Genomic DNA, 17,614 nt, shown 5'->3' on the forward strand with positions numbered 1-17,614 from the left:
AGCCCAGACCGGTAGCCCTAGCTCGAATGGGCGGCAGCACCCACCTCAGCTTATTCTCCAAATGGTGTGCTGTTGTGCAACTACCAGTTCAGTAATCAGTTGCTCAGCAACTCTGGGGACACAAAACACCCACACTTAGCCATGGCTAAGAGTTAAATATCACGAAACTCAACAAGGCCCAAGGGCGCCTTTCTTGATCGATTTATCGGGCTCGAAGACGACGATTCCCAGCCAAAGAGGAACGAGACGAACCTGCGCGTCTTTATTCGTTAGTCCCATTGAACGCACACCAGCCAACCTGCACGGACTCGGCTCTAACCAAGACCCCTCAGAAGCCCAGCTCCGTGGGGCCACGGTTCCTACCACGGAGAACGAGCGACACCGCTGAGAACAGAGCCGAGGAAGCGCCGGGAGAGGATCGGCCTCCTCCAGAACCTCCGAACAGCCAATGAGTCTCGGAACTACGTTGCCCTTAAATCAGTGCGAGGGTCCGGGTCCTCCAATTGGCTCCGAGAGTTCCTTCCGGCTTTGTTGCTCGTCCAATTCCGCACGCCTCTCCCCGCTCCCTCCCTCCCTCCCTCCTTCCCGTCCGCTCTCCTGTTCTTCTCTCTCGGCCTCCCCGCCCCCTCGTTCCGACCGGCGCACGCCCCCTGATTGGCTGAGCCTCGCCGGCGCAGGGCCGCAATTGGATCGGCGTGGCAAACCGGCGCTGGGCTGCGCTGGTGATGGAGGGAGCGCTGCTGAAATGGACCAACTATCTTTCAGGTGAGCGGGAGGGTTCCGACAGGCCTGGCCTCGGGGTGGGGAGCAGCGGGGAGCTCTCACGCTTTCTCGGCCCGGGAACGCAGGGTCCTCGCTCCCTGCCCGCCTCCATCCTCCCCGATAGCCCTTCTGGAAATGGGGAGCGCACCCAGCAGCCCGGCTCCTTCCATCTTTGTCGCCGCCTACTCCGTTCCTCACCGTCTCGCCCTTATTCTTATTCATTCTTCCCGAAAGGCAACGATCCTTTCGCACTGGGGCCTCTTCTGCCCGGGCCAGGGGGGTTAGGGCTGCCGCCTTTTAACGGGCAGAGACTGTTAATCTTTAACCGCTGCACACCTGGAAGACATTAAACCGGTTTTGTTTTCTCCAGCGCAGAAATGCGGTGACAGAACAAACTTCGCCCGTTGCCAGGCGGCCTGTAGGTGGGATGAATTTCCGTTCGTTAACAAGCGACCGCGTTTTCTTGAAAAAAATAAAGGACAAACCTGAAAAAGGGGCAGATCTGAGAGAGGTTCATAGGGATAAATAATAATAATAATTGTTTGTGTTTATAGCTTTGCTTTGCAAAGGAAAATTCAAGAAGCCAAGAAAATAGATAATTAAATGAAATAAATCTAAAGGACAGCTTTCGGAAATAAAGGGCTGTCCTTTATAATAAAGGACGTGTGGTCACTGTCGTGATAGTGCTAATATTCATTTCAGGGTGTATGTGCTGTTGGCCCATTTCTTGTTCTTCCCGAAGGACAAAATATCTATGGCCAATGAAATCCATCTCCCTTGTTCTTGGAACATACACAGTACATAAAAGCTTGCTGTGGGCATCCCCTTAATGCAGGGTAGGCACTTTGTCCCCAGAGCAGCCGTATTCATAAACCAGTACGATGCAGTCGTAGGATGACAGCTGATAAGTCCCAGGTTCAAGTCTGACCTCAGTCATGAAAACTCACTGGGGGGCTGGGCTGGGCCTACACTCTCAGGGCAGCTTATCACACAGAGGGAGATGAGAAGAAGGGAGAGCTCCATGTCGGCTACCCGAGCTGATGGAAGAAAGGTGGGATATAAATAAACGTAAGGCAAAAATGGGCTGGGGGGGTTGAAACTGACCATTTTTTAAATTTATAACTGCTGGACAATAAACGTTCCCTTGGCTGGATTATACAGAAGAGTAAACCCCCCATGAGATTCAGTAGAAAAATAGAATAATACCCACAAAGAGCATAGGGAATAAAATCTAAAATATAGTAATACTGCCATTTCATGCAGGGAATTAGAATTATCTTCTATAATCTGGGCTCAAAATCCTAAAATGCTGAGGAAAAGACAAATGTATTTGCCTGGTGCCAAAATCATAAGATTTTGGAGGCAGACAATACTTCTGGAGGGCATTCCAACGAGTAAGTAGGTTTGGGGGCTAACTCCCAGAGACTCCTTGAATTGAACACTTTGCTTTTCTACTCCTGGTTTTTCCCTGGATGGCGTGGAATGGAGGCTGTTTGTGGGGTGAAGCTGCTGTTGGTTCTGTCTGTTGGGCCAGGTCAGCCAGAACCCAAGTAGCCTTTAAACAAGTATTATTAGAGTCAATTGATGTTTTGTACCTGGCAGTTTATGAATGAGCAACCCTTCACCTCAGCAGCATGACCGTTTCTAATGTAATTATAAATAATATTTTTAAACATTAAATACAGAGAAGCAGAGAGCCTGCTGGCATGTGCTAAGGCTAGTCCCATAAGGACCATATTGCCTACCCTAGTCAGTTTAATTTAGAGATTCATGGAAAGTGAATCTAAATCCAAACATATGGGGAAACTTAGTTGGATTCCCTTGCTCCTCCTCTCCCCACAAACCATTTACAAGGTCCAGTTTGCCCTCTTTTTTCTCTGACCTCAGGTTGGCAGCCACGATATTTTGTGTTAGAAAATGGCATCCTCTCCTATTACGACTCTCAGGATGATGTGGGCAAAGGCAGCAAAGGCAGCATCAAGATGGCTGTATGTGAAATCAAAGGTGGGCATCCTGTGCAATTTCAGATGTAACGTAATTTATGTTTCTCAAACTGTGGTCCATTCTGTGTTGTGCTAGGAGCTGCAGCAGCTTCATCTTGTTGCTTTCTCTATGTCAGGGCTACCTGCTGCTCTTCCTTTAAAGGCCTGTGGTTTCTTATCCTCCTCATTAGTTCTTTTCCGAAGGAATCATAGTTGCCAGCCATTCAGTCAGTGAAGCCCAGATTTTTTAATTATTATTAGTTTTGGTGCCTTTGAATCAGTCTTGACTCATGGCTTTTGCCTGGACAGGTCCATGCAGTTTTCTTGGCAACATTTTCAGAACTGGTTTGCCCTTACCTTCTTCCAAGGGCTGAGAGGGATTGACTGGCCCAAAATCACCCTACTGGTTTTGTACCTAAGGCAGGATTAGAGTTCACAATCTTCTGGTTTCTGGCTTGGTACCTTAAACCACTACACAAAACTGGCTCTCTTGAAGCCCAGATTATATCCTGTTGATATCTAGGGATCCACTATGGTCTCTCAGGCTGGTTGTTTTCAGCCTTCAAACAGTGAACGGTTAGTCTACTGACAATAATGCAAATTACATTGATCCATTGCAGAATTGACCTGGATTTGCTGGGATGTAAACATGCTTATTAGAAGTTATATGATGCTGCCATGCCTCTAGTCTGGGGACTCCCAGTGTTCTTTAAGTATTGAACTAGGAGGCTCATGCAGTTGCCAGGTAAACAGGAAAAAAAGTCTTGGCTTGCTCCTGTGATTGAACCGTAGCTTGATCTGCAAATATCAATAAGTGAAGTAGGCAGGCATTATCCCTTGTTAGCAAAAGCACAAAGGTTGCATTTAGAAATCTCACTGTTAGTTCCAAAAACTTGGAGCAATGCTCCAAGAATTCTTACTCCTAAAGGCACTTTCATTCTGGTAGGATAATTTTTATTAGGTTGATCTCTTCCATCTAGACCATTCAGGTTGGGTTCTTGGGTATAATGGTCTGTTCTTCATCCAGATTATATACTTGAGGACATGGTATTCTTTTAGCCCCAGGTGATCTCTGAGTGGTAAAAAGGTAGATTTCTTTTCCCCTCTTAATACATTATCTTATACTAGGTGGGGATTCCAGTTGGTGGCCATGAAGTCATGTTCGACCCAATGATAAAAGTGTGACCTTGTACAAGGCAGAGTGGGGGGCACTGATTTTATGCTTGCTTTTATTTTCCTTTGATTTCTCTCATCCCTCCTGTAGTGCATGCAACTGATTCCACTCGTATGGAGTTGGTCATCCCAGGTGAGCAGTACTTCTACCTGAAGGCAGGAGGTGCTGCTGAAAGACAGAAATGGCTGGTGGCTTTGGGCAGCTCCAAGGCCTGCCTTGGGGATAGCAGAAGCCAGAAAGAAAAAGGTTAGTTCTTTGTCAGTGGCTTTGCACTATTAAAACAGTGCACGCTTGGGCCCGAGCTTCATGGGGATGTTGGCAGAGCTGGTTAGAACTAAGTGGAAACACTTGGTCAACTTCAATGAGGTTCTTTACTCTCACACCTCCTTAGCAAACATATCTGGGCCTGTTGAGCCATTTGCAGCCTCTCCCCTCCATCTGCACCTATGCCTATGTTTGCATATAAGGATTTGGCTTTTCTCACAGTAGTTAGATTGCTGACCGGCTCCAGCAGGTTAAAGAAATCGATACATGACCCTCAGCATCCAGAGAGAGGAGGATAGTGTAGAAATAGCATTGAATGTGCTATCTGGTCCTCAATGCTAGTTTTAATAGACTTGGACAATTTTTAGGTATTTCAACAAAGACATGTGATGAAGAGCAGAATTAATTCCCCCTTTTGCAGAGCAAGTCTTCAGGAATTTTTTTTTTTAAAAAACTCATTATTTGAATGATTGAACATAAACAGTCCTATGGACATCTGTAACATTTCCCGCATTTATTTGGGGGTCTCTGGGGGTCTCCAGGAAAAAACATTGCAACTGGTTCATAACACTTTTGATGCTCAACCCAAGAAAATTAAGACTCAATGAAAATAAAAAATGAAGGGCTTAATGTACAGAGAAAGAAGGACAAATTCCATTCTAGCATTGTTACTGAGTTCACTTATCACAATAAATCATAGTTTATTTCAGCCAAGGTTTGCTGAATCAGCAAAAGTGACATAGTTCATGTGACACATCAAGTTTAATTCAGCATTATTCATGGGTAACATCATTCCACAGACCTATGTGTTAATCTCCCACTCTCTGCCTTCTTGATATCAGATAGCTATTTTTGCAATGGCTTGCCACCACCCGCCCGCCGTTGATTTTTTTCCCCTTTAAATTAAGCAGCCTCAGTTTAAATGGGGGAAACTCACATAGTAACCCCATAAAGGTCTAAATCGCTATAAGATAAAGGAGTGTTAAATCCCTCCAATTAATCCCCTCTCCCCCCATTTAGGGCATGAAAAAGAGATTAGAGCAGCCTTTATGTTGTTGTCAGAAAGGCTGTACTATGTAGCTTATCCAGCAGCTGTTTCTATGCCTAGCAGATTAGTGGCAGCCCCTGGGAGTTTCTCAGTTTGTACCCAGTCGTGTTACAAACAAACATGAACAAAGCATGAGTTCATATTTTGGTTAAGGTACTCTCAGCCCTAACCTACACAATGACCCAGTTTTGGATCCATAGTAAATCTAACTACATGCAAACGTGGCTACTGGCTGGGTTCACATTGTTCACTAAGCCAAAACCAAGTCAGAGCTAGTCCTTGATGCAACTTGGGACCTCAGCCACTTTGTCAACTTTTCCATCTATGGGATGGAAGCCTGTGCTTAGAATACTTTTAATGAATATTTAAGCAATTTGTACACTGTTCTTAGGATCCTTCACCTTTTATTCTGCAGATTGTTAATGTTTCCAATGCTTTTTAAGATGCATTTTATTTTAGTAGACTGTTCTGAAATTTCACTTCCCTAAATAAAAATTGCAAACATGAGTGCATGCACACACATAAGTTATGTGTACATTTCCCGAAATAAATACCACTGAGGTGGTGGCTAAGCCAAGCCTATCTTGGCAGATTGGGTGATAAATGTTTTCTTCCATCCCACCCACATAGATGCAGTTGTGCTGGAAAAGGGTACATGAAATAAACACATCACATTGACAATCCAATATTGTATTACATTGCACATTACATCAGTTGCATTTTATTTTCAGCATTGGTGCTATCTACAGATTAATACTCAGAGATGTTTGCATCTTAAAATTACTGATGGTGTCTTAGAGGTCATCTTGATATGAGATAGGGAGCAAGCTTTTTCACTGGAGGAACCGGGCCAGCTAATTCTGGTTCTATTTAAGTCTCTTGTGCTGTGTGGTGCTGTGTGTATGTTCTTATAGTACTGTGTGTAAATTCTTGCTTTTCTATGCTTGCTTGTCTATCCCAGATCTGGACATAAGCAACGAGTCCCTTGGGAGAAAACTATCTGAACTGCGTCTGTATTGTGATGTGCTGACACAGCAAGTGCTAGCTGTGCAGGATGCAACACAACCTCAAGAGAACGGTTCTCCTTTGGACATCCAGGTGGGGTGGGGGAGAATCCAGAGCAATCATGGGTTTCTGTGTTTGCATGTTCCAGCCAGGTGTAGCAAGAACTCTGACTACATTAGCAGGCTTACTTCTGATCACTGTAGGACAGGGATAGGAAGCTGAGAGCGCTCTAGGCCTCCTGGCCTTCTCTTAGCTTCAGCCAACATGGCCAATGGCAGCTTGCAGTCCAAAAGTCTCAAGAGCAAGGTGACACAATCAGTCATTGCTGTGGGTCTTGGAATTAAGAGCGAGGAGCCACACAGCAGTCCAAACATCCAAGGGCCAATAAGGATTCTAAATCTGTTTTATGGATATATAAGGCAGATATTCCTATGTTTTGGAGATGGCTCGACATAAAAGAAGCAGGGCTGATCGAAAACATTTTTTTTCCTCCTGCTTGGAAGATCCAAATGCTGTCACTATTCGCATTGATCAGCAAAGGTCACAACCTGCCTGGAAGTTCTTTGCAAACATCATTTAACCAAATGGCATCTCCTATCGGTTTCAGTGAGGCTTGGACATATCCCACTTTATCTCTTTTAATGTATTCATGCACCTGGCACAAAGCACGTCCACCTATAAAGTTGGGCATCGCATTAGAAGCAATCACAAATTCAGCAAAGAAAAATCTGTTAACTGATAGGTTAATCTGTAACCCCAAATGTATAATCAAAGTGAAGTGCTTTAATCTTTTGGATGTGGGTGACTTATCAGTTGATCTGAGTGCTAAAAGAAAATCCCTCAAGCTTTCTGAACAATTTTATTCTCTCTTCAGTAAACTGCTTACTGGCGAAAGTATGCTTTAGAGCAGAAACACTGGAATATTATTCCATTCTCATGGCAGTGTTGGAAAAGAACCATGCCCCAGTGGGCTGGATCTAATTTCATTATCTGCAGTATGTCCCACAGCCTTGGCTCTCCAATTTGGATGGAGCTGCAGTTTAGCCCAGTTTCTTTTCTGGTTGCACGTGCCAGAAATATCGTCTTGAAGCTTTTGATAGTATTAATTTAGTTTTACTTCTAATATCACTAATGTATAATTGGCTGGAACTTTATCAGAATAAGATAAGATAGAATTCATACTGCTTTCTGTACCATATTCAGCCGCCAATTTGCAAAGCAACAGCATCAGAAGAATTTCCACAGCTTCATCTAAACTGTATTGATCCTCCCACTTTTTTAAGGAACACATTTTTGGAATGGGAATGGGGGTGGGCAACAGTGACTTGTCTCAGTATTGCTCTACCACTGCTGAAGTTTTGGCTGATAAGTAGTGTAGGTATTGTACTTTTATTTTCACCACCATTTAAAAAATGGGCTTCAGATCTTAAGGATTGCAGACTGGTGGGAAATCAAGTACCTTTCTGTACTTTGCTTTCTTATTTAAGTGCATTACAAGCAAAGATGGCGGGACGGGGAGAGTGATTTCAGGAGAGAGTCCTCAATCCCATCTCCTGTGCCTAATAGAATCGCAGAGCTTGTATGGCCAGTGTTGATTTGCTGAAATGATACAGTCCTTCCATATAGTTGAATGGAGACTTAATGTTCATATATGGAATTGCTTATTTGGAAACCCACCTCCTTTGGGCAGCAAGGGGGCACAGAGAGAGCAACTGAATATTTGAATTGGGTTTTTTGGCTCTCAAGCCCTCCCCTAATCGGGTGGTGGGGCTCTGAGGACTAGGGTGGAAAGCTGTAGTGCTGCTTCACTTGTCTCTGCTCTCAATTCCCAGCAGAAGATGAATGAAGCTTCATCCTTATTGCGGGCAACCTGCAGTCAGTTCATCTCCACCCTAGAAGAATGCATGAAATTTGCAAATACTCGTTTGGCTCCCGAGCTATACCATCCTTCAACAATCCCTGAGCCTTCGGATTTCGTAGGCACTAAACTTCCACATTCCCACCGGGTAAGGCTACTTATTCTTCCTATTTATATTCACTAATTCTACCCTAATAAGTTCAAGTGGGTTGCTTCTGAAAAGCTGTATTCATCCCACATTCCTGGGAAGGAGATTGTCACACTGTGTTGCTGTTTTTTATTCTCATAGATTTAATCAAGAATAGGCAACTTGGTTCCATATAAATACTTTTTGAATTACTGCCCCCATAATTTTTGACTAAAGGTCATGCTAGCTCGGATTTATGAGTTTTAGTCTTAAACATCTGGAGACCACCAAACTGCTAGTCCTGATTTAATTTCTTGTGGGAGATAATAACCAAAGAACCATTCTGGAAACATTTTACTTACTATTAAATGAATGGAATCTCAGTGTAAGCAAAATTCCTGATGCTGGTCATTTTATATTTTATTAGAACTAGAGTATGTGCTGAAAAAGCCCATAATTATTGCCCAGGGCATTTGTCTTTTTGTTTTACATGTGAAATTTATGTATTTTGATAGGTGTATTATATTGTATGTTTCTGTAAGTATGTATGTTTTTAAAAAGCCATTCTAATTTTAAAAATTTATATATTTATATTTCAATAATATATGTATATATATATATATATATATCAGTGAAATATAAATATATAAATTTTTAAAATTAGAATGGCTTTTTAAAAACATACATACTTACAGAAACATACAATATAATACACCTATCAAAATACATAAATATATATATATATATATATATATATATATATATATATATATATATTTTAAATCGTAAAAAAGATAGTCACTTGATCTCAGAATATGGAGTGTTCACTTGACAAATATATTCCCTTCAGTTATCCTGAGCATTGGCTATGTTGGCAGAGACTAATGGGAGTTGTAGTCTAAAACATCTGGAAGGCTTCACATTGCAGAAGGTTTCCTTAAGATAAGCTACACCAGCCCATTTTAGGCATAAAAGAAAATGCTGTACATTGAACTGTTAATTGCATTCACTATGTCTATACTACAGTAATGGAAACTATATATACGGACCTACTGAGGTATGTATTCCTGATGACTCACTCCTTAGAAAAGTTGGCAAAGTATGTTTTGTACCAGTTGGAGTGAAGTTGCCATTATTCAGCGTGGCTTTCATTTTTTACTGTAAGAACTGCCATTTTCATAACTTGATCATATTGAGTTAATTGCTTTTTTATTGCCTAGAAACTGGGCTATATCTGTCAAGTTGAACCCTTTTCTGCTACGAACTTTAGTAATCTCTCAGCAGTTGTGAAGGATGATATGAGGCATAGCTGCAACTTAGACTTGCTTTATGGTGAGAAATAGACTGCTGTCTGTTTGTTTTTGCATGGAACCTCCAGATCTCAGTTTGCTACTACAGTGGTACCTCGGGATACGAACGCCTCTACTAATGAACTTTTCGGGTTACAACCAGCTCTGGCCGCAAAAATTTACCTCGATGTGCGAACTCCGTCTCGGGGTACGGTCATTTTTCCGCCCCTGACACGTGGTCCACGGCTGTTCTTGCGCCGTGCCGCGCCCGGCCGTTCTCGCGCCGCGCCCGGCCGTTCTCCCGCCGCGCCGCACCGTGCCTGGCCTTTTTCCCGCCACGCTGCGTGGCGCCCGGCTGTTCTCCCGCCCCTGATGCGTGGTCTGCGGACACCAGAACGGATTAATGGTAATTACATTGAACCTTATGGGAAAATTTGCTTTGGGTTGTGACCAAATTCGGAGGATGGAACGGATTAACCAGATTTACATTGGACCCTATGGGGAAATTTGCGTCGGGTTACGACCAACTCGGGATACGCCCAGAGTCACAGAACGCATTAAGTTCGTATCCCGAGGTACCACTGTATCACTGATCTGGCTTGCACCAGCGGCTGGGGATAAGATTCCCTGGAGGTCACCAACTTGGGAAAGTACATCAGCTGAGGCATATGGTTTAAAACATGCCATCTGTGAGATTAAGCTCTTAAAACTTCTAATGAACTAAAGAGAGACTGTTTTTCCAGAGACCATGCAGCTAGATAAAAAAAAAGTCAAAATAGATTAATAATTTTAAAAATCTGGGTGTGTGGGTGTACATCTACAGTGGCTATCCCCCAAATGATTTGTGTTTGTGAAGTTGTACCTATCCCTGCACTTGCCAATCAGAGTAGCAGGGTGTTACCTTGTGTTTATGTCCTTACCATCGTATGTTTTTTCTCCATCCTTCAGGTAAGACGTTCTATGAGCCACACAGGCATAATTTCCTCAGACAGGTAAGCAGCCAGATGCTCCCCAAGGTTTATTTTAGGATTAGTTAACTTTCCCAGAGAGTCCTTGAGGCAGTGGGTGGATCTTTTTTTAGTTTTGCCATGATATTTTGGAAATAAACCTATGGAGTTAAGCATATTGCCTCTTTTCAACTGCTCTCCACTGTCCCCAGGCAAAAAATAAAGCAAGGAACAAAATATTGAATGTGGGGTAACTCATGGCAGGTATACTTCAGCAAAAGTAATTGATAGCAGGTATATCTCAGTAGAGACAATAGAGGGTTTTCCACTAAGCATTAGACCTGCCAGACTTCTTTGTCAAGTTCTCCCTCTTCCTGGTTACCCCCTTTCCTTAAATGGACAGGGGGTTTGCTTGGGAAAGAACTCAGAAGCTGATTAGTAATGTGGATAGACCCTGTTAAAGCCAGTTCTAAGTTAGGAGAGGAAATTGTATTTGATTTGACAAAACACAAGGCTCTGTGAACTGAAAGGTCATACTTGTAACTGTCTGAACTTCACATTTGCTATAGGTAGTGCTCGTTTACTGACTACTCATTAAGTGACCGTTCGAAGTTGAACAGTGCTGAATGAGTGGTACTTATGGCCAGTCCTTGGAGTTCCAGCCATTGCACAACCCCTGTAGTCATGTGATTGCAATCTGGGCACTTGGCACCTGGCTCACATTTACATGATATCAGCCTTCCCAAGTAGACCAGACAGGAACCACAACCAGATGAGCTAATTCTACTTTATTGTGAGGCTACATTAAGAGAATCTTGCAAGTCTGAAAGTACAAATCTCCCACCATCTCTTTTGCCAGCCTGATAAGTTAGGGAGGTTCCTTTCTGAATTTATTTCTCTACCCATTATGCAGCTGTAGGCTATGCCCCCTCTTATCGGATCATTCCTTAGTCAGCATCTCTTCCCCATGTCTCCCAAGGTCATTCCCACATACCATTACATGTGATCACCATTTGTGACCTTCCCTGCTGGCTTCCCACGAGCAAAGTTAATGGGGAAGCCAGCAGGGAAGGTCACAAGTTGCACAAGTCTCCCCCACTTGGCAGCAGCCACTTCCGGGCTCAAAATCTCTCACGCATGCTGCTGCAGCCACCTGCACACCCTCCCCCACCTGGCAGCAGCCACCCCTGGACCCAAAATCATTTGCGCATGCCACTTATCTACCAGCCAGCCCACTTGCGATCCGCCTGGGATTTGCAACTTCTGCCAGCTTCCCCGCTGACTTTGGTTATTGGAAGCTGGCAGGAAGTTGCAAGGAGGTCCTCACTTAACGACCCACAATGCTCATTTAACAATGGCAGCAGGGATTGCCGGGATTGCCATTGCTAAGTGATGCAGTCATGTGACGTCACACTTGACAACCGCATCGCTTAGCGATGGAAATCCCAATTGCCATCATTAAGCGAGGACTACCTGTCATTTGAAATTTTAATTATCCTTGTCTCTGATTTAGTCAATAGGAGACTTTATATTCCTAATTATTTTGATTTGGTTGGGTTTTGCAAGAGAAGGGCACATTGTTATTTACTTGTTTTTTATTAAGAAGGATGATTTTTGCAAGATAGAGACTTACATCATGTAAGCGTATTGGATGATGCTTTTCAAAAAGCAAATGTAAATTCTTCAAATTTTAATTATCCTAACATCTGCTAGGAAACAAATTGAAGTATGGTCCTTCCAGGAAATTCATGACTTGTCTTACTGACAACTTTTTCCTTCAAAAGGTTAGAGGGCAGTCTTGACTTGATATTAACCAATATGGAAGACTTAGTCAAAGTGGAAACAGCAGAAATATTGGGGAAAAGTGGCCATGTCATGCTAGCTAGACTTTTATTATTTTAATGGAAATGAAAGCTAAGTGTAATTGACTGGATATCATGGGCTTAAAATAAGAGGATTTTAATGAATTCAGAGCAATTATTCTTGTGACAGGAGAAGCAAATGGGAAAAAGAGCTCAAAGTACGTGGATTAGTGTTCCTAAAAAAAAGAGAGTCAAAAAGCACAACTGCAAATGATTCCAATTTGAAAAAAAAGCATGGAGCAGAGCAAAAGAAATCCATGCGAAGATCTGAAAATAAGCAGGGACTGTTATAGAGGAGTAAAGAGAGAGAGAGGCCATGGAGAGGTAGTCTGGAACTGTGTAGAAGGTGCTCAGGAAAGCTGAAACTCAAAACGAGCTGTGATTGGCAAAGGATGCCAAGAACAGTTGAAAAAGCTTATTTAGATATCTTCCAAAGAATAAAAGAAAAGAATCAATATGTCAGTCACTCAGTGAAGACAGCAAAATCTAACAGATAGCAAAGAAAAGAAAGAGCAATATTGAAGTCCTTCAGAGCTGTGGAGTGGGATGTCATCAGTGTACTGATGACGCCAAGCTTTAGTGCTTCCTGCCATCTATCTCAGTGTTTTTCAAACTTGGCAACTTTAAGATGTGTGGGCTTCAACTCCCAGAATTCCCCAGACATCTTAAAGTTGCCAAGTTTGAAAAACATTGATCTAACTCAAGAAAGCAGTCAGCAGCCTTGAACACTGCCTAAGCTCAGTAATGATCTGAATGAGAGAAGAAGGTGAGATTCAATCCAGACACAAAGGAAAGGCTACTGGTCAGGAGAAGGCTGGACTTGGGAATTGAGGTGAAGCTTCAATTGAAATAGCAGGTTTATAGCTTGACCGTACTCCTTGATCCCCTGTCAGTGGACTCCAGGTAACATCTGTGTTGAACAGCTCACTTCAGCTCCAACCGTGACCCAGGATAGAAATTGATTAAATAAATAAAATATGAACACAATTATCAAATATTTTAAAGGACGTCACGCAGAAGAAAATTGAGACCTCTGTCATCTCAGACAGCAGGATGCGGAAGCATTGATTTAAATATGCACATTCTAAATGAATGTTAAAAAAAACTTCCTAATAGTAACGCAGTGGATCCAATTACCCAGAGAGGTGGTGTTCAGGAGACTTATTCAAGTGGAAACTAGACAGCCCTCTGTCCCCCTGTTTTAATTTAGGTTCTTGCACTAGGTGGGGGTTGGACTCGCTGGGCTGATCATGTTGCTGTTCACAGGATTTGGCATAATGGCCCGCTTTCCATGCAGTGCAGCTGTACACATGAATCATCCGAAGTCAGTTTTTGTTACCTTTGCGAGGTAGTCCAGACAAGAAGCACACATGGGAGTACTAGCTCTATCTCTGTTGAAAGGTTACATTAACAGAATCTTGCAAGGCTGAAAGTATTTCTCCCTTCCTTTCCTTTTACCGTTTGGAAAACTAGGGAAGATCCCTTCTGAAGTACTTCCCACACCCCTTTTTCTTCTGTGGGCTGAGACACCTTTTACATACTAGTTGTCCCATCTGTGGCTCTCCCTCCTGTCTCCCAAGGTCATTTCCACACACCATTACAGTGCTGTACCATGGAGAGTGCAAGGTTTGCTAGTGCCTCCTGCCTGTCTTCCCTTACAGAGTGCTGGAACCAGCTCGGATCCCCCCGGTGCCTCCCAAGGGCACTGAGACTGTGCTGCGCAACTTGGAGGAGATGGTGGTGTTCTGCTCACAGCACTGGGGGCAGCAGGGCTCCCAGTCTGGGAGTCCCCCTGGCACCATAACTGAAGAAGCAGTCGGTAGGGGCCACCACCAGATAACTGCATGAGATTGACCTGGGAGGGGAAAGGCGGTGAGTTGGTAGGTACATAAACTTGTCCCCTGCCCTGTATGAAATAATTGGACTGTGTCCTTTTCTATGCTACCACAATGTGCTTGTGGATTGAGGAGTCTGGAAGAATCCTTGTAACTTGGCTCCTTAGCTAATACTGCGTGGAAGTCTGGCCACCCACGACTGGAGCCTGGAGGCCCTTGAACTGGGCCTGCCTGAGATCTAATCCAGGACGTGGCAGGGTTGGGGCAAGAGAGAATAGTCTCCCTTTGAACCAGATGCCCAACTTGATCTGAAACTAAGTGGTGGCTGCTGTATTAGCAGGAATTGGGAAGTAGGCACCGATAGTTGGGGCGGACGTAACATGTTAAGGTTTGCCACAAGTCCCTGAAATCACGTTGTGCTCAGAGTACAGAAGCTGCAAAACAAAGTACAAATACTTTAGCTTTTGCACTGAGGGGACTATATTATTACTGGGCTTTGCAGCAAATGGTGGGGAAGAGGGAAGGCCAACATCACAGTGGGCCATGCCAAAAGGCATAGAACATCAAGTGGTCCATAGGTTGCCTGCCTCTGAACTTAAGATCCTGACTTCTCACTCCATTTACAACTAGCATTTACTCTTGGTTTATGAATCCTGACTTATTTGGAAGAAGAAGCCATGATCCCTAGTTCAGATGACAGGCTAAACAAACCCTTCTGGGTTTGCTTAATAGAAGTATTAGCAAGAAAGAGTAAAGTGGTCATTCACATAAACCAGGATTCTCCAGAATCTTGACCTATTGTTCAGTGCGAGTACTTACTGTCTGTCTCTTCCAGGTTTGCTTTGTAAACTCTTCCGGTAGATGCAATAGTCTTGTTCTCACTGAGAAATTTCCATGTGGTTGGAATTCTTCTTCTGCTCAGTTTTGAGTAGTCTGACTATGAAACTGGTTTTGCAGGTGCTTGAACTGCAGGGAACCAATCTGTCCCTCATCTCACCTCTTTTTCTTATTTATCTCAGATACACCATTGTTGGTGCAGGACTCTCCAGTGGAATCAGCTGGTGGTGATCAACCACTGTAACCTGGATTTTTGGTGCTTTCTCAGCTCCTGGAACCATCTTGGCTGCTCCTGAACTGAAACAGGCTATCTGAGGTTCCCTCCTCTAGCTTAGGAATTACCTAAGCCTTCTGGGTGTGGGCTCCTATGAGGCCAGCAGGCACAAAGGGCCAGGTACCACAGGCAGCATCGGTTCTGTTTTTCAGGCTTGTGCTTGCCAGGGGTTTGAGAGTGCAACCGTATATTCCAAAATAGATATTGGCACCAGGGGGGTGGGTTGGGAGGCAGAATAGGGATTAGCTCTCCAGGCTGGGTTGGTACGAAAGAAGAAATGGCCCTCAAAAGCATTTGGGGTGTTTAGTGGTTTCATACTGGACAAGTTAAGCAAACTTTCTCCTGGTGCTCGCGCAAAGGCCTTATGCTTGCATTAGGCCATCTGAGGTAGCTTGAGTCTGGAGACATATGGCCTGTTGCAGGCGCAGAACACAACCTTCCTTCTGTCTGCGACCCACCAATATGTTGTGTTCTGATAATCAGATGAAGGAGCCTTTTGCTCAGGAATTCAGTCTAGATGCAAGCAGGGAAGATCTTGCTGAGCTCCTCTTCTTTTCTCACTTTTTCTCTCAGCCTAAGGCCAACTTAGACTTCCCCACGGAGCTTGCTGAGCCCCTTGGAGCTCATCAGGATGCTCTTTGGTTCTTTGTTGGAGCAGCACAGAGCAAATGCCCAAGGTAAAAAAGGAGAAGTAGCCTCTCTGGACATCTGACCTGAAAGCAGAGTTTGGTTCCCTCGTGCATCGGTCTGCTGCCTTTTGCATAAAGGAGTGAAGTCCTAGCCTTGTGGGGGTCGCCTGCCCTCTTTTTGTACAGACACATGGCAGCCTGGAGGGCGTCTGCGTGCATCTCTGTTTGGAGCCCCACCAACGATGAGACTCTAATTTTGAATGAAGACTTTAATTTTGAAACAAACGCAGTGTCACGGCTATATGTTTTTTTCCCTGCGGGATGGAAGTAGGCACCACTGGGGTTTTCTGCGAGAAGCAAAGCCAAAAACAAAACAGCCATTTTCAGGGCTGCCTGATATAGACGTAGCAAACAAGGCGATCTGCATGGGGTCTCGCCTGCAACACGGCAGAGAAACATCGAGTTCAGGAACACCTGGAACTATTCCCTGTCTGTGCTGAGGAACAGGTGGTGGCAGTTTTATATAAAGGATTGTTGCATCACTGAAGCCCAATGCAAAAACTGAGAGGCAGGTGACTCATAATGGCAGAAACATAATGGGAAACAGCAGGGTGCTATTTCTGGCTCTCCTATTGTTATTTTTTTCCCCCCTCTTGAAGAGACATCTTTGACTTGCATTTAATTTCTTTCCTGGGGCATTTTAAATAATTGAGCAAGGGTTAGATTTTTCTGGAGGTCTAAACTCCCATTATGTCCCTTCCTTTCTAGTTACCTGAGCAAGAATCCACCATTGCAAAGTCAAAGCCTGGTATCCCTCTGTTATTTTTCTGAGCTGCCCAGAAGGGTGAGAGCCAGTTGGGTGCAGTGCTTAAGGCACCAGGCTAGAAACGGAGAGACCGGGAGTTCTAGTCCTGCCTGAGGCACAAAGCCAGCAGGGGGACCTTGGGGCAGTCCCTCTCTCTCAGCCTAGGAAGGAGGCAAGGCAAACTGTTTCTGAAAATCTTGCCAAGAAAACTGCAGGGATTTGTCCAGGTAGTCACCAGGAGTCAACACTGACTCGAAGGTGCGCGCGCGCACACACACACACACACACACACACACACAGAGGAAGGGTAGAAAAGAAATTAGTGCAAAGAGGACAACCCTGTTTTGCCTCAACCCACAAGCACCAACTCAGTTCCCATTGGCAATGTCTTTAGGTAGCATAGCCCAATCTTGTGTAATGAGGCAGAGCGCCCAAGAAACATAACTTTAAAGGAAATAATGGCCCCCTAATCTCACAAGATACACCAAGACTTGTACAATTTCAGTGATTTTGTTGGTATATTTGCTTGAAATCTTGTGAATTCTCATATAAGAGCCATTAAATCTTACTGGATTGGTCATTTTTGCAATATCCCATCTGTTGCTTGTTTTGAGATTTGATTTTAGGATTCTGCTGGTGTCATGACCTAGGCCTGACAAGAGTTGGGGCAGTCAGCATTTGGACAGCTCCTCATTTACATCTAAGAGATATGTGCAACACTAATTTTGAAAGAAGTAGGAATTGTTCATGAAAATTTTGGTGTGTTTACACATTGGAGCTCCCTTAATGCCAGTTTCCTTTCTTCTTTTATATATATGGCCATATAAAATTTATATGGCCGCCCATCTCATGAAGAGTGACTCTGGGTGGCCTACAACAGAATTATAAAAAGAATAAACAAAGCAAAACAGTCTTT

The 17,614-nt window shown here is 43.9% G+C and overlaps 1 protein-coding gene across 7 annotated transcripts; it reads left to right on the forward strand.

Moving 5' to 3' along the window:
* Positions 1-590: 590 nt before the first annotated feature.
* LOC103060732 (pleckstrin homology domain-containing family A member 3-like) lies at positions 591-17,279 on the forward strand. 7 transcript variants are annotated; one of them, XR_015795681.1, is made up of 9 exons: positions 591-765; positions 2,650-2,766; positions 4,009-4,164; positions 6,192-6,328; positions 8,068-8,241; positions 10,458-10,501; positions 13,980-14,137; positions 15,173-15,384; positions 15,838-17,279. XR_015795681.1 is itself a non-coding variant. In XM_025173402.2 (8 exons), exons 1-7 carry the CDS (start codon positions 726-728, stop codon positions 14,164-14,166), a joined length of 855 nt encoding a protein of 284 aa, XP_025029170.1. In that variant the 5' UTR covers positions 591-725; the 3' UTR covers positions 14,167-14,198; positions 15,173-17,279. The 7 variants fall into 7 exon arrangements, 5 of the variants coding, with proteins under 5 accessions (XP_025029170.1, XP_025029171.1, XP_025029168.1 ...); XR_015795682.1 differs by having other exon boundaries at positions 15,173-15,306; XM_025173402.2 differs by having other exon boundaries at positions 13,980-14,198; positions 15,173-17,279.
* Positions 17,280-17,614: the final 335 nt, after the last annotated feature.

This window comes from Python bivittatus, unplaced genomic scaffold, assembly GCF_059951505.1.
Source record: "Python bivittatus isolate LINGU-HERP-01145 unplaced genomic scaffold, Pbiv_v1 ctg000220_np1212, whole genome shotgun sequence".
In the NCBI taxonomy this organism is placed as follows: Eukaryota; Metazoa; Chordata; class Lepidosauria; order Squamata; family Pythonidae; genus Python; species Python bivittatus.